General features: G+C 41.3%; 1 protein-coding gene across 1 annotated transcript in view; it reads right to left on the reverse strand.

Annotated features, from left to right (window-relative positions):
• LOC116994460 (lipid droplet-associated hydrolase) overlaps positions 1-22,352 on the reverse strand; it is a 111,133-nt gene extending 88,781 nt beyond the window's left edge. The window contains exons 1-2 of the mRNA XM_033056173.1: positions 22,252-22,352; positions 9,491-9,649 (exon numbers count right to left, since the gene is read on the reverse strand). Of these exons, the coding sequence (XP_032912064.1) occupies positions 9,491-9,644 (154 nt within the window). The 5' untranslated portion in view covers positions 9,645-9,649; positions 22,252-22,352. The remainder of the gene's footprint in view (positions 1-9,490; positions 9,650-22,251) is intronic.
• Positions 22,353-23,257: the final 905 nt, after the last annotated feature.

The following is a 23,257-nucleotide window of genomic DNA, read 5'->3' on the forward strand; positions in this document are numbered from 1 at the left end:
GAAAACAGAAATCAAATAGGTACAGACAAACGAGTATTATCTGCTATAAATAATGTCCTCAGGAAGTCAAACTATTTACCTCAGTAAGTAAAGAGGAGGGTCATTTGAAATTTATTCACATTTTATAAATGAGAAACAGACCAAATAATCAGTGGCTAGTAATACTTTAATTTTCATGCACAAAGAACTCTAGCTTACAGTGCTTTACATCCATGACCACGTGAGGAAACAAGGCTGATCTTGTAATTAAATCATGAATATTTGTGCTAGAGATAAAGTAATGGCTAGAAAAGTTGTTAGGAGTGCCTTTGAAAACATCAGGAAGATATGGGTGGGTTGTTTCTTGATTTGTGTGCATGCTTTTGCTCCTGTTCAAAGGGCAAATACACAAAATATGGTGACACATTCCAAGCATAAGAATAAAAACTGTTTTGCAGTGTTTATGGCTCACTAAAATAGAAAACTGTGCTCTTACTTCCTTACCTGCTGGTAAGAAGACCAGTCAAGGGGAAAGGGAAAAATATTTTATCTTACTCTATGTACTTCTACCTGGATTTTAATGCTGCACAAACTTTTAATTCTACAGTCTAGCCCCTTCTCAATGATGACTTTTGCATCCCACATACCAGTTACTGGAGAGTAGGAAAGTCAATTTTTTAACTCAGGAAAAAAAAATTCATTACAATGTAAAATACAAATTCTCCATGTCAGAATCTGAGAACTCAGGGTAAAATGCAGAGTTGGCAGCTTCAGCTGGAGCTCCAGTGGAAACAAAAGCAGAAGCCTCAAGGGAGAGGCATTCTCAGCGAATCACTACCACCTGGAGAGGCTGGTGGAGCACCAGCTCCTGCCAAAAAAGTCTCCACAAAGAGCATGTGAGCTCATGTATGTGCTGAGTGCTGTGGACTGACACCATAATTTATCCGCAGAAAATTCTGCGGCAAATCCAGCTGAAGGAACTCCCACCTTCCCCCTTGACTATCATTCCCACCCCTGAGTTACACTGGCACAGTTCTGGGGGGGGCCCTGCTGTGAACCCAAACAGGGAACTGTTCCAGCTGTAAAAAGACCCCAGAAATAAATGTATGTACTTAGTTAATTCACAGCACGATCTCTCAAAGTATTGTTCTGGCATAACGGAGGGGTGGAATGGCACAGCATGATGGGAAAAGGAATACCTTATGCCAGTATTGTTGACAAACATTTTAAATTGTGAAATAATGCCCTTAGGAAGTTTTTAAAGTGCTCCAAGCGCTAATAGCTTAGATTTCCATTGTCTGGTGAGTCTTAATGAACACTCTACAAATATTTTCTAACTTCTACACTACTTTACACTCAGGAGCATGTGCTTTATACCTAACTTCATGGTTCTAATAGCTGTGTGAAGGCAAGAGCTCTGTGAATGGCCCAGTCTCTTCACTAGCTGCCCACATCCAAAGAGAGGTTCAATTACTTAAGTGCTACCTGCAGGTTATGGCAGAGACTTTCCAGGAAAACTCTGATTATGTTATGCTGATCCCATAAGATTATAACACAGAGAGGTGGAATTCAGGGAAAGACACTCTCGAAAATTTTAGCAACAGCAGGTAGTTTTCTCTGAGCTAGTGCAATAAACAGCCCAGCAGGCAAATAATCCATTCAGAGATCACATGGTTGCTTCAACCCTGATGCTGCAGGTGAGGCCACAATAAAAGAGTACACCATTTCTCTTCCTCTCTGCAGGAAAGGGCTGCAGATTCACAGCCACTCTCTCCACACAGTAAGGAACAATGTTTTATAGTAAATAATCCAGTCAAGTATAGTATCTGCAGAAGTAAGTTTAATTTCAACCACTGCAAATATCACAGAATAGATGAATGCTGCTGCTAGAATAAAATGTAAAAGAGAAATCATTCCTAAATAAATAGAGTATCTGTGCACATACACAAGGAATTCTGCTCAGCTGTTTGGATATGAACAGCATGTAATCAGGACACAAATCAGATGCAAAATTCAGACTTTTTTTGGTTCCTGCTGATTAGCCACATGTGACTCAAGTGTGCCAGCTGGACTAGATGCCATTCTAAGCTCCATAACCCTCCACAAGAGAGCCAAGACTTTATTCAAACAAGATTTTAAAGTTGATTCCCTGGACCAGATGTGTTAAATAACATCTTCACTTCTGAACACCTAAAATTTCCTTTTTCTCTGCTCCATTGTCTCAGCTGAGGATGGAAAACAGAAGCACTACTCTCCTTGGGATAGTATGATCAAAAGAAACAAAGGCAACAGGACTCATGAAACCCTCTATCTTATACTAGCAGAGGTAGGTAACGATAAACACACAATGCACAATGTTAATATGATGGAAAACATCCACATAGGAAACAACCTCAGCTTTAGGTCACCAGAACTACATGATCCAGGATTAAGAAAAGTAAAGTGTAAGCTAGTGTATGAACAGGCGACCTCTGTAGCTTTTTCCAACCTAAATACTAGTGTAGTTACATTTTCAGAATTTCACCTAAAAATTCTCACTGCATGTAAAAGCATTTCTTTATTCAACCCTCAAAATCCAAAGCTAAATCAATGATTCTTATAAAAAATACCTGAAGTACTTTTATGTGATGAGTTATTTTCCTTAATGTCCTTTGGGTATTTACTGCGGTACATTGGAAGGTGATACCTGCCCTGGCACAAGAATTTTTCACAGTGAGTGAGAGAGGAGCTGCCCATGGAGCTGGCCAATGACTTAAACATTCCAGGAGAAGAAGTATTTATTGTCTTACTCTATGTAGCTGTGCTTCTTTGTTAATTTATTTACTTAGTGTTAGCTGATTGTTAGTGAATAGCAGCTTAGAAGCTTAGGTTATTGTATAATTACAAATACTGTAAATGTCAGTGAAGATTTGTTTGGTGCTTTGGGACACAATTTGTGAGGATGACTGGCCATCTACGGAGAAGCAACCCAATGGAAAGGTGGGAACAGAAACCCCAGCACTTCCAACCTTACATTCTCTGCTCTAATTTGACTTGCTTTATTTCACTCCTCCTAACGCAAATAAAAGGCATTTGTATGACCCTCAACAACTAACACAACTGGTTAGTCACTGTCACATGGTCTACAAAACTAACTTTTTTTTTTCTGATAAGAATACAATAGAGAATCAATCAGCGTTTACTGTGCATTCAGAGGAGAGCCTGAAGCCTGCAGTATGGTATATCTGGCTATTATAGCAATAACTTGGTCAAAATACACTATTTTTTTTCTAATCTTTAAAACAGCTCCCTCTTCTGGCATACTCTGCTTATACTGTATTTAAGTAGCAGGCTTCATCCCTTACCAATTTTTAGTTCTATTTGATTCCCAACACTTAACCAACCCATTTTCATTGTTAAGGCTCTCCCTGTTCAGCACAGCTGTGAAGGCAAACTACAGCTTTTGAAAGGACGACTAATTATTATCAAGTGTATATCTAAGATTATCCATAGACTTTACTACCTTTTATCAACCAAGACCAGAATCCACACATGGACAAGGCGCCTGGATAGCCAGTTCAGGGCTCACATTTGCAGGATCACTGAGTTTGGAAGGGATCATCTGAGACCTCTGAGCCCAGCCCCTCCCTGCTCAGGCAGTCAGAGCAGGCTGCACACACAGCCAAGTCTTGATTACCTCCACAAGTGGAGATTCACATCTCAGGGCTCTCACTCATCTCCCCTCTCACTAGGGAGAAACGCTCATGGCAGTGCCAACCCTGCCTATTGTTTCTACAAACTACTCAGAAATTTATGCTCCTTCCTTCTGCATCTGAATTAGTTGTTTAATGGCAGGCTGGATGGAATTGGGCCTTAAGAATCCCTTTCTGAACCAGGTGCCATGTCATGGACCCAGCTTGACCACCACTCCCCACCCCGCCTCAAAAAAACCAAACCAAAAAACAACAACAAAAATCATCAAACCACCAAGCAAAAAGCAAGGAAACAAACAAACAAACAAAAAAACCAAAAAAACCCCCAAAAAAACCAAAAAACAAACCAAACCTCATAAGAGCTCTCATAATTCTGCTGATAGTGACAAAACTGCAGAGAGCACATGAGGACAGACTTTTTTTTCCTGGATGATGCTTTGGTACTATTCTGTCAAAAAAAAACAAAACCCAATAAATAAAAACAACCAACCACCAAATTAGAAAGAGGAAAATAATGCCTAATGCATTCAGACAGAACAGGTTCTCAACTTTGTTCACAGAATTGCTGCTGGAGCTCATTCAGTGATTGTAGGCACAAAACACACATGACCCAGAACTCCCCTTGCCCAGGAGGTAAGTAATCTGTTTTCCTCATAGTATGTCTGTCCATTGCCAGCAACATTCCCTTCCCTCCAGTTGGATTTCAAAGGCAAACCGTGAACACTGCTGTGTGTGGGAGGAGCAGACCCTGGCTGCTGAGTTGGAAAGTAGTCTGAGAAGATAAAGTACCTTCTCCAAGTAACTCAATGGTCTTGACTCCAAAATCAGATTTTGCTTCACACAAACATTTCTGATCCACCTACATGAGGTGCCAAGATTCCATACAGGATTCCAGATTATATCCTGGTTAGGGTTGCCAGAAACTACACACTACAACCTCATCTGCTGATACTGAGAGTCCTTACTAGATACAGATCATTTGTAGCAGACCAAGTTATAACAGAAAGATTATGTACCAACGAGGGCATTTAGTCACATAAATTCTGTATAAATCAACGCCCATTCTAAAACAAAACTGAAGAGAATTAAACATGCTTTACACAGCTTGCTGAATGAGGAAATAGATTCTTTTACCCTTGGTCTCAGTGGTGACAGTAGACCCTCTGAAGAGCAATTCATTCCAGTAACTGCTGAGCATATTGAATGATTAATAACTTTCAGAAAGCTGCTTTGGTGGGAGCCAAAAACCAAAATACAAAGGAACTAAGCTTCAGGGCTATACAATTTGTTTTATTGCAAAGTATTATAACAGAGTGATTCTTATTATAACTCTCCTAATGCAAATGTTGAGTGTGAAGATAAAGCCAGATAATGTACTGAAAGTACATTACTGAATTCAGTAATGCACTGAAGAGTCCCTGAGTTACAGTCAAAAATGGAACTTTAAAGACTTTAAAACTAACAGGAACTCTCATCTCAAGAGAGAATATACTAAAGACTTGTCATAATCCAGGCAAATTGTTTGCACTGTTTTCACTGCTGAAAAACAGTTCAGTAGTCTTCAAGTGAAAGTGTTGTTGATGTAAGTACATGTAACTACTCCTAGGAGAAGATGAGAATCCAAGTCCTCAATTTCTGTTGTGTATAAGCAATTATTGACTCAGACAATTAGCTCAGAAGAAAGATCTTTATATTTGAAAAAATGTCTGTTTAAGTCCTCATAGCCCTTAAACATCACCAAGTTAGAGTATGAAGTGGTAAAACAATAAGATGATCCAAAAAAACAGCAGTGATTCAACTGCAAACAGACAGATCCAGAAACTTGGCAAAGTATAGAGAGTACTCTGCACGCAGGCCAGAGAACTACATTCTGAAATTATTCCTGTATATTAATGAATGAAACTTGTGTAACGTGTTTCACCACCAAAAAAATGTTATTTACATTATATATGCTTCCCAAGTAAAAGATTGTAGATTCCAAAATTGCCTTCTTTCCAGCAGTGGTAATACAAATTATAGGAAGCCTAGAATAAAGGTATCCCAATGTACTCCTGCATGAAAAATTTTGATGAAAAGTAAAATGTCATGAGCTAAACAGAGTAGTGGTTTAAAAATCTGCATTTATTTATAAGACTAAGTGTCCCATAAATACAGAGGCCCAAATAGATACTATTAAAACAGAAAAAAATTCCATTATACTTTGTGGATTATGCTTTTCAATGAACACAACAGTGCCAAATATTGCTGTAATAGATTTTGTATTTCATTGCTAATTTTACACTAAACAAACATTGTAAAAGTGAAAACAGTCTTTAGGACACAAGAGGAAAAATTCCTGTCCTTTCCATAACACCTACATTTCCAGAAAATCATGGACTGATTCTTCAACTGTACACATTTAATGTTATTCTCATGAGCAAATCTCATCAATCTTAATAGAAAATAATTCATATTAAGAAAGTCAAACAAGTATAAGCATATATTCTGGGCTGAGGAAAAACTGGACTTCTACTTAGTAGTTACTTTAATGAACACATTATTATTCTGATTCAGAGGTTTTGTGGGCAGAAGAAAAAATGTTATGAAACAAAATGTGTGTATTAAACATTCCAATTAATACAGTAAAGCTTTAATAAAATTATAAGTTGACACATACTGCCACTACTTAAAAGCTTCTTCCAGCTAAATGAGATTAAACTCTGCTGCATGTTGTTTTTCAACTGCTTCAAGCACTGTGAGCTATCAGTTCTCAGGAGGCAGAATCCTGCCTCATTTTAAGTCAATGGGAATTTTGCCATTGATTTCAGAATACAAGAATGTTTTAGAGTTTTGTTGTTTTTTTGGTTTTTTTTTTAAGTGGAGAGAGGAAGAAAGTTAAAGTTGGACCTTAGAGGAACCTTCCTGTTCTGAAGCAACATGATTAAAACACAAAATGAAAATAAATATACAAGATTTATTCTCAAGTCTCCTGCAACAATTAAATTCCAGAAGAAGCCGAGAATTTTGTCATCTTTCTCAATACCCACGCACAATTCTGGTTTGAGCACGTGTTAACAAAATCATATGACTGAATTTTATTAGGACTGGAAAAGTATGTACCAGAGCAGTTTAACACACAGAACAGAGTAACACTTGCAGCAGGACTAACCACCTTCAGTTTGGGTCACTCAGCATTTGGTTGTGCATACTCTCTTTTTAAACCCAGAGCTGTCCTTGTCCGGGTATTGCTTTCCTTGACTTGTGTACCAAGCTGTCCTTTTGCCCTTTCCCTCATTCCATAAAGAATCTCAACCATGGATACATGCCTGTCAAGTGTGAAAATTGCTGGACTCCTGAAGGGCTCCACATTTCATCCCCAGGAAGTTACAAAAGCACAAGGGGAATGCTGTCTAATCCTGACTCTTTAGGTACACGAACACGTTGCCAGATGACCCAAATGTCTGGATCTCTCCTAAGGCTGTGTTTTTTTCACTGGCAGATAAGCCTTCCCTTGAAGGCTGAAAATGAGGCATGTAACAGTAGCAAAAACCTCCACTATTTGTTTTATGAGATGCAAAACTGCACTTTGTTATGCCAGGTCCCACCAAGCTCCCTGCCAACCACAGTAAGAATCTTGGGTAACCTAGTTCACTACTGAATTTGGGCAACCTATAGTGGTTGCTGAGGTTTTAAACTGTTTTTGCAGTGAGATAACTTTCAGCTTTCTACTAACATAATTCTGAAATAAGAGCAAAACCATAAATCAGCTGCTTGCAAAAGCCTAAAGACCATGACAGAAGCACACTGAATATTTCACTGATGTCTGATCCTGAACATCTAACTAGTAAGATGTTATTAAGGAGTCTTCATAGAACTGTTCCACAGGAAATCAGCTCCATGTAGCCCTGCCACTGCATTTTACTGCATTAAAAATTTCCTGTGATGAATATGGAGACCATGCAATGAATGTGACTTGGTACATTTTAAAAGGCATTACTTACATGCCTTGTAGAAATATCATGCCTTGAATGCTAATGTTTAACTTTTGTGCTCTTCCCCTACATATCTTTCTACTGCTATAATCCAGCTTTAGATTTATCCTTGTTACAGCCTCTATCACCCCAAACAGAAGGTATCAGCCTGAAGATAGATGAAAGCTCCAGAACTTGTGGGAAAAAGAATCTCTAAACCTAGCTGTTGAATTAAACCTTCCACAAATGCCTTAACTCAGAGAAAGCAGCAATTGAAAACCATGAAGTCAGGCTTGAACCCCCAGAGAGGTACTAAAGAGATTCTGCATAGTGTATTTGGTTCAAAAGATTTTTTCCCCACAAAGCAGGAACAAGATGTACTGATCCAATGCAGCTTCTTTTCGGTTAAGGAAAGAACTTAAACTTCACTATCACTGGCTTAGAAAGTTACTATTCAGCTTCTGGAGGCAAGGCATAAAACCATTGTGCCTAAGGAGACGAACATAAAATATTCCATGGACCTTCCAAAACACTGAAAGATAAAGCCTGAAAAATTGCACCTGAAAAATTCACCACTAAGACCAAGCCACACACAGTCCCATACACAGCAATTAGGTACACTAACAGTGACCCAAAGTTGTTGACACTCAGAAAAGTCATTATTTACACCACTCATTCTGGGGTAAATAACAATAGTATCCAGTACATTCAAATAAACTACAGAAAGCATTAGAAATCTGCAAACTGTCAGGCAGTGAAAGAGTCACAGTATCTGTGTTTGAGTGGCCTCAAGCTCTACTTTTGCTAAAGACAGACCTTCTACAGTTCATTGGTAGACTCCAACGAAATTAGGACTTCTGCATTCATTTTAACACACGCCAAACGCAAGTTTAGAGCTCTCATTTTAAGACAGCCACATTTAAATATAATGAAGAACTGTACAATACTCATTGAGTTCAAGAGGGTCAGCATAAAAATTCATGTGCCAAAATCTAAGTTAAAAAACATTTAGTATTTAAAAAACAAAGAAACAACTGGATCTAGATTTTTCCTCAAATACTGTAACTTGGATCTGTCAGTTGGCACATAGCTGGCATTGCAGTAACATTTCAAGGTGCAAGAGATAAATGGAAGAAGAGAAATGAAAACAAAAGCCCACAACACTCTCAGTAAAACCACAACCACAAAGTAAATGAGTAATCCTAATTTCTAAGTAGTGCCTTCTGGCACAGTTAAAAATAAAGGTAGCAGTAGTGATGCCTTGGGTTTTAGCTTTTATATCTTTCAGGGTCTCTGCTGCTTGTTGTGTAACTCTGAAACTTCGTATTAGGTGTTAGTAAGTTCTCTTCACAGGGCAGTTAGACAAAACAATCCTTTTCCAGCTAGAAAATCAAGGATACCTATTACCCAAAAAACATAAAAAATGTTGAAGGGATGGGGCAAGGCAGGGGGGCTGATACTTCATAGTCTGGGGCTGTGGTTGGACAATTGACCCCAACATGTCAACGAACCAAAACTTGTAAAATTGTAAAAACTCATGACTGGGATCTTGGATTTGATTTGGGCATAGCCCCATCCAGGGTCTTGCACTGCCCCTTTCAATAAATACCTGTTTTATTCCTTTTTCTCTTTCTAGTCTCTGTTCCAGGTCAGCCTTTCCAGCATCAGTTCTGGCACTCCAGACAGCACCCAGTCTCGAGTTTTACAATCAAATGTAACAAAGAAATTTCACCACTGCATTATTATTGATTTTTTGGCATGTGCATGAGCCAAAATCCACCACTTATGTAGTGACATTTTTGAAAATGAAACTGGACATACCCCTTTCAATCAACAAACTTTTAGACTCAAACAAAAAAAGACTCTTACCAGGAATAATCATGAACAAGAGCCTGGGAAGATTTTTACTTTCATCTTTAGAGAGGTCTTTCCAAGGCCCACACTTTAAGACATGGGTAGCAGCTCCACAGCAGTAGATAAATTCTTCATGTAAGGGGACTGGTTCTTCTGACCCCGACCTCATGTTTGCTGTTAAGCAGAATAAGATACTGTTATAGCAGGTCAATACTTAGAGTTGTCTCTTTGCTATTATGCCTTATCCCAGAATAACTGCAAAAAACCCGAAAAATCACCCCACTCCCAACAGCTGTCATATCCAGTAATCTGAGGCCCAGCTCAGTTTTTGATGTCTGAAGGGGCTATAGAAGCTGAAACATGTTACTATTGTATGAGAGAAAGCGTCTTTCAGTTTCTGTCACAGAAATACACAATGATGAACTGGACAATAAGTTCTACTCTGCCTTAAAGACAGAAATACACAATGATGAACTGGACAATAAGTTCTACTCTGCCTTAAAGGCAAATAATTTCAAATTTCTTGTTCAAACTGAAAAGATTAATTTCAAACCCATTTGAAGGCAAACAAATGAAAAACAACTAAACAGAACTAGTGCATGAATGTCTTTGCAAGTTTTCTGTATTGCAGGATAACCAGAAGCATAGTTAAAAATAACATTAGTGCTTTCAACTATTTCTGCTTAGTGAAAAAGGACCATTCATTTTTGAGTACAAGGACACAAATTCTATTTCCTAGTCAGTTTGTGAAATTTCAGGCATGTAAACCAAAGCCTGAAAGCTCTGCAAGGTCTGCTGCACTATTGAGTGGGGTGCACTCACCCTCACTAAGAGCCACCAGAAAATTCTCAGTGCTACACAACTCAAAAGGAACAGATCTGACTGAAATTTTTAGTAATGACACTTGACAACATTAGAAAAGTACGCTTGGAGAAACAACATTCCCTTACTTTCCCCAGTTTTAATCTGGGGTTTTGAAAGGTTTAAGGTAAAGAACAACCATGGCAGAAAAGACAGAAAATATTTTGTTTTGATTTTTAACTATTTTTTACTATTAGGTTTTATTATTTTTTTTAAACTATTGAAAGCTATTTTTAATGCATTATCCCTGCTTTTATTCATTCATGATCTACAGTTGAAAGAAGCCAAGAGCCATTTCAACAAAGAAATCCAGTTACCTCAACAACCACAGTAAACATAACTTGTTACCCCTTTTCTGACATGTTTATAGTCCAAGAAGCAAAAGTAACTAGTTCTTACACAAGAAAGTAGGTTTTGGACAAAGTTTCTCATCATGAGTCAATAAAATCTGCTGCATATTTTCATTCAGAATTGATTTCACCAACAAATCTAAATGGAAATGTCATTGATAACTCCTCATACAAAAGAAGTATTTGCAACATCAAGGTCAGAAATTAAGCAATGAGAACAGAGGATTCAGCAATCCATTTTGGACTGGCATGGGAGGGTTTTCAGGTTGTTGTAGCTTTGGTCCAGTCTTTACCTTCTAATTTCAGAAACAGTGTTGCAGTACCTGGAAGGAAGACTGCAACTAGAGAAGAAATGGTTATCTGAAAAACTGCCTGTCTGAGACAATCCCAAATGGTTTCTCTCTATGTAATAGCTGAGGGATTTTTATTCATTTATTGTTGTTGTTAGGTTTTTATTTTCCGACTTTATAGCCTTTGGTAATCAAAATGGACAGAAGAGAAAAACAGGGAAAAGATAGTGGATATACTCCCATAATACTATTCAGACCTGTTCAGGATGAAATCAGTAATAGCAAAAAATACCTCTTGATCTCCTTCCTTCTTCCCAAATGAAGCTTTGAAAAGTAGTATTTCTATTACAGGCATCTATCTTTGGCACAAATTGCCTGCATTTCCCCTAGAAATATCTTAAGATGGTCTATCAATTTCCAAACAGATTCAACAGGCAGAGGTCTCAAGAGATGAGGCTCCTGCTGGCTCTGTCAGCCCACAGAGAGAGCACAGTTTGTGCCACAACAGCTCCTAGATTATTGAGGAAGGACAAACTTGACTGGTGGGAGTTTCATGAGTTATCACGGAGAAAAGTAACAAGACTGAGAGAGATGCAAACACCTAGAAAATCAGACCTTATTACATCCCAAACAGTATTTTCTTCCTTCTCTTCAACCCCTGCACATAAATTCTCTAACTATATGCAGGAGAAGTCTTACAAGAAATTCAGCTTCTGTCAAGAGCGCTTAATCTAGTATCAACATGTCTGTTAGAATACTGAAATACAAGTTACAATTCATGGGGCTTTAGATGTAGATGAACACACCTTTAATGTAGGTGCCTACCAGAAAACAAACTCCTATTGCAGGATACAAAGCCTTATGTGTCAATACATGAACTGATTAGGGGAATAATTGTGGGATCAGCTTCTTGGTTGCCACCTCAGGATTAGAAAAATGCTCTCCTGGTTAGCAAAGCCTATAGCAAAAGCATATGAAGGCATACACTTGCACCTGCAAACCAACACATATTTTTAGGTATCTCATTACTGATCCAGAAGCCAACTACAGTCATTTTTTCAGACAGAAATATCTGGAAACAGTTATCCACGAAGGGCAGATTACCTCTGCCATAAGACCAATCCTTTTAATCTTTGGTTCAACTGACCACAAAGTAAAATGCACTAAGTCAACTTTGCAAACATCAGGCTAATTGTTGATGCATCTTTCCTGATGGAATATTTTAACAGCTCCATCCTACACTGTTACTTGGAATTGACATTTTATTTCAAAGATAAATTGGAAATAACAAAATTTCATCTACACTTAAAGAGTGTTCAATGAAAGAATTATCACATCACAAACTCAGATTAATGCAATCAGAGTACGTAAACTGATATCTGGCTGGTTCAGTCACAAGACAGGACAGGTTGGTGTAGCTAATTCTGAAGCATGATGCTGCAGTGAAAGATGCAATGCTAACCACAAGGGAAAAGGTAAATTGCACAAAACAATGGTGAAACCAAAATAAAGGAGAAAGGACCACTACAGCAGATTTGACATACAAGGTTCCACAAAATCATGAGACACACACCAAGGTGTCCATGGCCATGGCTACTGTGAGGCCACTCTCTCTCCTTTCTAGGCCAAGGAAATGCAGGCTGAATAAACTGACTTGCATAGTTTGAAAAGTAACTGAACAAGCTTAAAAGATAATCAGCTACTGTCTGCCAGCTGTCAAGTAATCTTGGGCCAATACTGGAGCCTATAAAACTCAGGATTTTCATCAGAAACATACTGAGCAGTTCTGTTCAACCCCACCACATCAAGAACACAAGGAAACTCGGGAGGGTCAACTAAATAACTAGGCTAGAGGAAAAGCTTAATGAATAGTGCTTTTTCAGGCTCCCATGTTGTAATTAAACAGCAATCTAGAGCCATTTGAAGGAGGCCTGCAAAAGCAGCATAGCCAAACGTTACTTTGCAATGGAAGATGGTAGAACAAGAGGCAATAGCTACAAGTTGTATCTTGACACTCCAAGGGATCATAAAAAGCGAGTTGCTAAGAAGGCAATGCATGACCGCTAGGAAGGCACCAAACCTCTCTTGGAGGTATTTAAGACTAGACAAAAAAGTAATTCTGACCTCAACAGAAAGATGGTCTAAGTTTTTCTCTTTTCCACAAATGAACAGTTTACAATTCTTATTGCCCTAAAACAGCAGAAAAAATAAAGCAGGAGGTACAACAGGATCTCAAACAAGTTTTCTAGTACCTTAGTAAATGCAGAGTTTCATGAACACGGTATATGACAACAACTAAATATTTAGGTCAGAGAAAAGGAAACTAAACTAGACCAGTCCCCCAAAAATATAGGAAACTGAAGCAGATATATTCTACTCATTAGCTGTAGCAGCTTAAATAAAAAAGAAACTCTGCCCTAATAGGTGATTTTATCTGACTGAATTCAACTTCAGAAAGCGAAAGAATAATGGGAAAAATCGCAAGATTCCTTCATCTGCCTTCTGCACTAAGGCTCTGACAATTTCTACAACGTTATTGCCACAAGAGAATCATCCAGACCTGATGTAAGCTCTTTGATCTGCACCCTGGAGCTTCTATGCTCATAGCTAGAGGAACTAGAAAGGGACAGACTGACCGTCCTGGTAAGAAAACTGCAGAGGAGCAGCGGAAAGGGGGGATTACATGATGTCAGAGTTGAGGTACGACATGACACACGATGCACAGATCTCATCAAAGATTTATCTGGACAAACAACAAACAATGGAGGCCAGATTTTCTCAGGGAAAACAGCAAGCACAAGCCAAAGACTTTGCAGGCTGTTGTGACATCAGTCACAAATCTTGACCAATTCTGTGTAACTAAAGCAGCACCAGCCAGTAGCACATAAAAATGAAACATTTCTTCAGTGTACTTTCCAGTACAATTCTCTGTCAAAGTCATATATGAGCCCCTTTCACACTAGCTCTGAGTTAGTGAATAAAGACTGTTGGGCATTATTTGTAAAAATGAACAAAGCTAAAAAATTAACACTATAGACACATCAAATGAAGCAACATTAGTTATACAAACCAACACTGCTTTCCTCTAAAACCCATGAAGTACAGTAAATTCACGAATACAAGCCGCACTGAGTATAAGCCGCATCTCTGAGTGTTGGCAAACATTTCGGTTTTTGTCCATAGATAAGCCGCACCCGAATATAAGCCGCTCTGTCGTTCGCAGCGAGGACCCGCGTGCAATTAGTAACAGAACCGCGGGAGGGCGGGGTTTACTGGCTGAGCTAAGGCTGTGCAGGCTCAGCCCGCTAGGGGCCGCTGACGGGGCCAGGTGGCCCAGCACGGTGCTGCAGTTCGGGGCCGGCCGCCGCTGCCACTGGGCTCGGTCACCCCGGGTCGGCGCTGCCCCGCGGTGGCAGGCAGGGACGGAGCTTCCCTTGCTCCTACGGCAGCGGCGGCGGGCGGGGACGGAGCTTTCCCGCGCCCGTGGCGCCGGCGGCGGGCAGGGACGGAGTTTCCCCGCTCCTGCCGCGGCGGCGGCGGGCGGGGACAAAGCACCCCGTGGGCTCCCCGAGCCGCGGCAATGGCTGCGCGGGGCTCCCGTCGGCTCCCCGGGCCACAGCAATGGCTTGCGCGGGGCTCCTGTCGGCTCCCCGAGCCGCAGCAACGGTGGCGCGCGCTTCCCCCCCCCCTCCCCGGGCCACGGCAATGGCGGCGCCGGCTTCCCCCCCCTCCCTGGGCCGCAGCAATGGCGGCGCGCGCTTCCCCCCGCCTCCCTGGGCCGCAGCAATGGCAGCGCGGGGCTCCCGTCGGCTCCCCGAGCCGCAGCAATGGCGGCGCGGGCTTCCCCCCACCTCCCCGGGCCGCGGTAGGGGCCGCCCGGGTCCCCCCTCTCCTCCCCGAGCCGCGGCAATGGCGGCGCCGGGCCCCCCCCGTCTCTCCCCTGGGCTGTGGCAGAGGAGGAAAGAGAGCTCTCCCGCCTCTCTCCCCGCCCCCCCGTGCTGCCTGCAGGGAGCCAGGCTCCACCCGCGGTGCAACAGAGTAGCGATTTGTAACAATCGCAAAACGCCGACTTTGCAGCTGCTCGGCTCAGCACTCTGGCAGGCACTTCTGAGGTTGTATTAGCCGCTCCTGATTATTAGCCGCATTTCCGGTTTAGGAGCAAAATCTTAGTCAAATTGGTGCGGCTTGTATTCGTGAAATTACTGTAATTAGGATGCCTTGTATTTAGTGATCACTTGATGAGCTAGCAATACAAAGCCTTCAATATGTTTTGTTCCTGTGTCATTCCCCCTATGCCCCTCCCTCAAGGAGTAAAACAGCTGGGAGGATTTCACTGATGACTGTATAAAGATATCAGTGACACGTGCAAGTGGGGTACAGCTTACTCATGTTTAGGGTTGTAATGATAAAAAGCTGAAGTGCAGAATGAAAACTATAATCACTCCTCAAGTCTGAACCGTGTTCAGAGACACCACATGGGGGACTGTGCAAAGACCTACGGAGGGAGAAACCCAGTTTTAAGAACTGGACCTACCTGCAAGACCTTGTAACATCATATTACCATTTATAATCTTGTAGCAACGATCAAGAAAGTAGGTACAGTCCCACTGTTAGGAATGCAGGGAAAATAACTTCTGGGTATCCCTTTTATACCACTCAAGTGGTCCCTTGTCACTACAAACATTATCTAAGCAATTACTGATCAAAGCAGGACAGGACTCACAAATAAAAAAATTGTTAGCTTGGAAAGGTTCATTTGAGGAGTCAAATCAGGAACAGATGGATTTCCCACCAACCTTATTCCAAAAAAGGTCCTTTGCTCTGAAATTAATAATATGAAAGAGTCTTGGAGTTAGGGAATCAAGAAATTGGAAAACATTTTCAGATCCCACAATGATACATTGGTCTGGCACAAAATGACTAAACAGATAGGATGATCAAAACTCTGGGGAAAAGGATTAGGAAGGCCCACCATAACTTTTAGCTAATCGCTATATGTCACTGCAAGTTGTAGCTTTGAGAAGTTCAGCTTCTAATGACTACCAAAAAAAACCCCAAAAACTATTATCATAATGGAACTACTACAGTACTCTTGGCCTTGTGGCCTTGCCTTCCCCACTACTCTCAAGAGGGTGAAAAAGCAAATGAAAAACTTCCATGGGGATCAGGCAAACTGGCAGCCTTTATGAAAGCAGCCACACCTCTGAAAGCATCAGCTGTTGGTCTACAGCACTTAAGAGTCAGCAAGCAGGTCTGATGTTTCACTAGAAAACGCTCCATCTTTGATGCCTGGACTCTTTCTCCTTCGGCAATCACAGACAGCAGTTTAACTGAGGTCACAAAACCCCAGTCATGCCTGCCCAGTGCTCCAAGAGCAGAGTCCATGTCCTTTGTACCCAGCTAGATTAAAGCACCTCTATTCGCTGTCCCAGTTTAACACTTGGTTAGAAACACAGAGCACTGAAGTGAGAGCAAACGTAAAGGAAACCCTGAGAAGTCACCCTGCTGTGGCAGAGGGTCCCTGAGGCCTCACACAATACCAGCCACTACGAAGGCATCCAAAAGAATAAAGACATGACATTCTAAAAGTGGAGCATGATTTATCAGACACATTTCAGGATGGAAAGAGGAAGATGCATATCACGTCCTGCCATTTTATCTAATCACACCAAGATGGTAACTTTCACTTTTTCAAAAGTGAACTGTTGAGAGCTACCAACATGAAAACGACCCCAAATGAGTATAAGTTTTTTTGTTTTGGCTTGTTTTTTCTTAAAGTAACTTCATAAGCATAATTAAGGTTGGGAATACCACAGATTACAAGAAAGTGGTAGCTATTCTCCCAGGAAATTCCCAATTTCCCAACCATATGCAGGCATGATGATAAAGCTAAGAATGTCCATGACCTAAAATGAAATGAGCAAAGAAAGCTGTTCCTTAAAGAAACAAATCTACTCAAATTCATTTGCATTAAAGCAAAGAGGATGGCTTAATTTGATGTAACATGAAGCATTTTCCAGAAAAGAAAGTGTGATTCTGGAAAACCCTTTAGTCTTAAAGGAAGAAAAAGTTGTTGATTTGTACACACTACTGAAATTTACTGGTGAAATAAAGTAACTTGCAAAGAAAGTTTTCCCTTCAAATACTGCATTAAAATACTGGATCCAGAGAAAAAAATGGGGCTTTTAAAACTGAAATCTTGCAGGGGAATAAACAGAAAGTTGTAGGCATGAATAACATGTGGGTATAATAAATACAGAGGGTATAATAAATACATATTCTGAGGCAAAACTGCAATGTTAGCAAAACCTCAGTCAAACAGAGTATCTATGTGAAAGAACACAAAAAGCTGCTACTGAAGTACAATGTCTACGTGGTAAGAAAGATTTCCAGGGGAAAAAACTATTTCAGGTCTCTTCTGACCAACACATTTCAAAGATACAGCAGACTCATGTCAAGAGAATCTTGTAAATAAACTTTCCCCAGCTGCCCATTTCATTATAAAGTCAAAGGGAGAATAAATCACTTGGAATCGATAGTATGAGAAAATTGTCACAAATACAGTAAAGTTTGCAAAGTATGCAATTTGTTTATTTGAATTATGTTGACCATCAGTATTTTGGGAGGCACTGGGCAAAACTGAACACCACGATTACAGACTGGGTTAAAATTTGGTTGAAGTTAAAGGTAGGAATGTTATATTCATGAACCAGAACCCATCATGCTTATGTTTGGATACAGAGAGAAGGAACTTCATGGTCTCTAAACTTCAGCACAAATCATCACACAAACCAAAGTACGTTCAAAAGTGAACAGTTATGTGAATTATGGGGGAGAAGACATGGCCTTTCACAGGGTATTGCTTCAATGAAGAGAGAAATACAAAAATATACCGCAAAAAAAAAAAAGACAGAGTGAAGGAACATGTTATCAAGGACATATGGACATGAAGAAATTGAAAATAACATTGAGAGAAAGGAAATATATACATGCAAATAAGCCTGTTTGTGGTCTAAGAGTTTGGAAAAAAGCCATTTGCTCACTAAACAAAGATGCTTCTTTATGGTTCCTACTATCCCTAGGGAAAATGAGACCTTTACAAAAGGAAAAAAAAAGCCAAAAATCTATTTGTCTCTTCAACCATATGTTCTATACTCTTATTTTTTTCTCGTGCATCAAAAGAAGTACAGGTCCCACATTTCTGTTGGACAGCTGTTTAAGCAATACAGGTAATCTGCCCAACATTCAGTGAAACATAATAATGCAACCATGTAAAGTAACAGCAACCTACATAATCACTTAAACCACAGAACCACAGCTTCCAGAAGTTAAGCATTTGAAGAAACGTCCATCTTTCAGCAGCAATAGTAACAGGCAAAATCAGAAAAAAGCAAATCTATTTCACCTTATGCTTCATAACATCTTTTCCACCTCCTATGAGAATAAGATTCACTACTTCACAGAGAGCACTATTCTTTCAAGTCAAGTAATGAGAAATCCAAAGAGCATAATGAATACTAGCAAGAAGCAGATAACAAATCTTTAAAAAAAAATTTAAAAAAGTCCACAAGTACAATTAGCATCACATTACCCTTGATTTGGCTTCCCCCATCCTTTCCTATGCTGTTCAGCATAAATCTCCTCACAGAACTATCCCTTATTTCTTTGTTTCTTCCACATTTCCACGTTAGTAGTTCTCCTTTAAACTAAATTAGGCTCCAAATTCAGCACACCTTTTTCTTCCCATTTTATTATTTCAACCTGCACATGTTCTTACAACAACTGTTTATCCCACCTTAAGCTTAGCTCTCCAGCTGCTGCTGGTTTTCTTGCTTTCTAACGAGGACATAAAAGAATTAGTCAAAATCATTAGTCAAAATCCCATCTACTCACAGTACACCAACTTACTAGTCACAGCTGCATTCTCCAGCAACCCCTCAACCTGTGCTTGCTGCTTACCACCTCCTCCTCATGTTTCCTGCAGCAGCTGTACATTCTGATACTCATCCACTCACCTAAACAGGTTAGGAAGCAAACTGAAGCAGACTGTATGGAGCTCTGTGCAAAGGACAAAGTCAAACAGGAGAATCAATGAACAGGAGACATGAATAACACTAGGTAGCATTAGATCCCTTTCTGAGTCACTACAACAATATAATTGTCTGTACTACTGATATGTGGCCTGCAGTCTGAGTCCTTCCCAGTAAGAAGCACTGGTTCTGCTCACCAGGAGGACAAGACAGGGAATTGAACAGCCAGGCTGGACACAGTGGTGCAGGAACCAGAGGGTTTCTCCAGAATCAGTGCTACAGGAAGGCCTGCACATGCCAGTGCTCTGACACACAAACCTACAGTTCTGGCCACAAGAGAACCCAAAGACAGTTCACCATGCTGGGAAAACTGCAGCTTGTTCTCACCACACCAGAAACCCCCAAAGTTACTCTATTACAGCATTTTGCACAGGGATCAGCTGCTCCCATCAAGATAATTCTGCTAAATCCTCATAACTCATTACTATGAACAAATGCATACAGGAACAAAGCCTATGCTCATCACAGCTTCAAATAAGGATCCAGTTATCATCTGATACTCATTCCCAGTTGGTACTACAATTTCTTTCAGGAGGTAAAATCTGAGGAGTCAGACTCCTGCAAAAAGTTTGTATCACAAGTGTTTTGGCTTTTCTTAAAATGAAAGATTTGAATAAAGAATTGGTCTAAACAAAAAAAAAAATTGAAACAGAAGCCAGAGATGAGATGGAAAAAGGAAAGAACCAAGTGAACAGCCAGGCAGCAGTAGGAAGAAGCAAAGAAAGAAAGAAGGATAACGATGAAAGAAACCCTGGCAAACTTGAAGTTGTAGCATCACTGATTAGACATTGTTTTGGCACATCAGGATTACCTAACATATAGTGACAAGGCACTCTCACACTACAAGAGGTGGTTGTGCAACTCCAGCGAGCCAAACAAGCAGTTCTCATTCATTCCACCAGTGACTGTGTAGTCAGGCTTGTACCCAGTGCAAAAACTTCAATTTGTTTCAGTTTAATTGTTCTTTAAGCTCAGACATTTCCTATTACACACTTTTCTTCCTATTAGGAATATTCTTCTACCAGAATAATTTACTTCCTCCAGTACAACCTGTTTACAAGCCTCACAAGACATCTAAATGTCACATGTAAGCTGGAATCCAATGTTGTCAAACATTTCACTGGGAATTCAATGCCTACACAATGATTTGTCAGGAGCAGAGAAAACAGAGCCACATTGCTATTAAGAGCATACCTGATTTAAGTAAGTGAAAATTACCTGTCCTTCATATTCTGCAAACATGTTTTCTGTACAAATGCATGCTTAGCATGCTCTAGAGATGACTGAAGTTGATTCTAGTACTCAGTAAAAATAACCTAGACATCACCCAAAATGGGGACCACTCCTTTTTCCAGACAAGGTGCCTCCATTATAATAAACCACAATAATGGAAAAAGTTTCATTTAAAAGAAATCAAAGTTATCAATCAAACAAAACAAAATTAAAAAAAAAAAAACCAAAACAAAATCAGCATTGAAAACAGTGCAATTAGAAAGCTTTAGAGTAAATGGCATGGCAGTCATATTGGAAATTTTGTTTTACCATTACCCATACACTATTTGTTGTAATTATCCTTGTGAATCAAACAAGGCAAATAAACAGGTAATAATCTATCACTGTCTAGTCTAATTTAAAAAGTAGGAAATACTACATAGAAGTAGCAGAAAGCGTGTTGAAAACCAACAGACGTCAGTGAGTTCGTGGATTTTTGACTAACAGAACTACTTGGGGCTGGATAGGTCAAAGGCAATGATGAGTTGATGGAGAAATCCACAGTGGATCCTTAAGACCTCACCACATCTGTTCCAGAAAGTTCCTGGACTGCACTTCGTTGCAAGCTGAGTGAACACTGACAGAGTGGGACTAGGTAAAGTACAATCAAACATGTTTGCCTTTTTCATAGGCATCTGCTTAGGGTACTGTCTAAGATTCATAGAAATCACTGACTTTGAGTGCTTTGATATAATCCTTGTAGTAATTCCAAGATGGAAAGTATAGTCTTAGTGTCGTTGCTTAGCCAGGTCTGCAAATGTGTGACCACTTCCCTCAATGACATCATAAGCAAGTGTCACAAGAAAATAGGAAGCTGCAATAATTACCATTAGTAATTGAAGGCTTTTAGCCTCTGAGACAAACAGGATACAGATTTATACCCAGATTCTGACACAGGCCCATGTGGATGGACTCTCAGACCTTAACTGGGTGTCATAAGGTCCCAGAGGGTAAGGAGTATACAACACCTAAAAAAACAAGAGTCTGCATCATTCAAGCCATTCAAGGCTTTAATATATTAATTTAAAGTTGCAAGAAAACAAGCTGCTTCTTCATTTTTGCAACACAACAAAAAGCTCTCAGCAACTGTCATGCCTCAAACAGCCCTTCATCATTATCCTGATTTCTTCCACTGCACATTTCCATGCCAGCCTTTACTTGTTTGCTGAACCTGCTGCTCCCCCGGCCTGGCACAGGCACCTCTTCCCCTGTGCAGTAAATGCAGGCGGGAAGGTGGGTGCTGGCAGCGACGATGCCCTGGCACCAGCAGTGACAGCAAACCTGACAGACTGCAGGCTCCCGAAGGAGGGTGTGAGCCTGCAGACTCCCTGCTCGTCCAAAACAGTAGCTCCTCTACTAAATCACGCCTCTTTCCACTTAAAAAAATCTCATCTCGCTCCTAACTTTTAAGAATTTATAATTTTATTTTCCTCTTTTCCTATTTATAGGCCTTTCAGGTCACAGACTTTTCCTCCGTTTCTTGTTTTATAACACGCCACCACGATAACAAGCATCACTCAGCTGCGAGAGATGCTTCACAGGAACAAACGCTAACACACAGAAAAAACACTACAAATAGCATCACCTCAGTTATTCTCTGGAAAAGGAGACACCACTTAGCATTCGTTTCATGAAGTCTCCTCCATGACAAAACAAGTCAAGGGAGCACGTTCGAAGCGTTTCTTTCTGCATGGGATGTCAGACCATCCTCCACCGCACGCCTATGGACCAGCAGCGTTATTTGGCCGAACAGGTCTGTACAGACCTGACACCCGGCACAGCCGGGCTGGCGGCACCTCCCTGCTGGGCGAGGCTCCGGGTCAGCCCCGCAGGGCGGCGGGGGGACGGCCCGCGGGCTCGGGGCGGCTCTGGGAGCCGGCACAGGGACAGGGGAGGGCAGGGCAGGCACGTACCTTCCCCTTTCGCAGGCTCCCCGTCTCCCGGCACGGCGGCGGCCGGCGCTGTCTCTGCCGACACCGGGCGGAAGCAGCCGGCGAGGAGGGGCGGGGGCGGCCGGGCCGCTCCTTCCGCCGGGGCCGCGGGGCGCGCTGAGGGCGGGCCCGGCCCGCCCCTCCTCGCCGTGAGGGCGGCGGGGGGACCCCCGACAGGGAGGGGTGCACCCTTCTACCCAGCCCTTCTTCCCTGCCCTGCCCACCCAGCGTCAGGCGTCCGCGACCCGCTTGGGAATGGCAGGAGCGTGGGGGAAGAGCATCCCGGGACGCGCGTCTTGGGGGTTTCCTTCTGCCTGTCATTCAGTCTTTCTCAAACTACGCAGTTTGTTTTGGACTTCTGGCAAAAGAGAAAAGGAATAGGTGGTTTTGAAAGGACAAAATGAGCTGAGCTGCCTAAAAAATGGCAGAGAAAGGGGTAGCATAGTGTAGGCTTATCCTTCAACATGTTTGAAGGCTCGAGTTGTAGAATCACCAAGCTTGAATCATTCGGTCCAACCATCAACCCAGCACTGCTGCTGCAACAACCCCAAAACCCCTAAACCACATCGACCCGGCACCGATCCAGACACTGTTGAACACCTCCAGCGATGGTGACTCCGCCACCTACCTGGGCAGCCCAATCCAATGCCTGGCCACTCTAACAGTGATTTTTTTCTAGTATATAATCTGAATCTCCCCAGTCTGTTTAGGGCCATTTGCTCTGGTCCTCTCACTGCAGGCTCGGTATAAAAGATCAGTCCCTTCCTCAGTACCACCTCCTGTCAGGTGGTTTTAGAGAACAAAGAGGTCCCTCGGCTGTTCCTTGTAAGACATACCTACCTCATAATGTTTTCTGGACCTTTCATGAGCCTCGTTGCCCTTTGCTGAAAACACTCCAGCACATCAGTGACCTTTTTAAAATCAGGGGCCCAAAACTGAGCACACTGCTGGAGGTGCAGCCTCACCAGGGCCTAGTCCTGCTGGCACT

This window comes from Catharus ustulatus, chromosome 3 (assembly GCF_009819885.2).
Source record: "Catharus ustulatus isolate bCatUst1 chromosome 3, bCatUst1.pri.v2, whole genome shotgun sequence".
Lineage (NCBI taxonomy): Eukaryota > Metazoa > Chordata > Aves > Passeriformes > Turdidae > Catharus > Catharus ustulatus.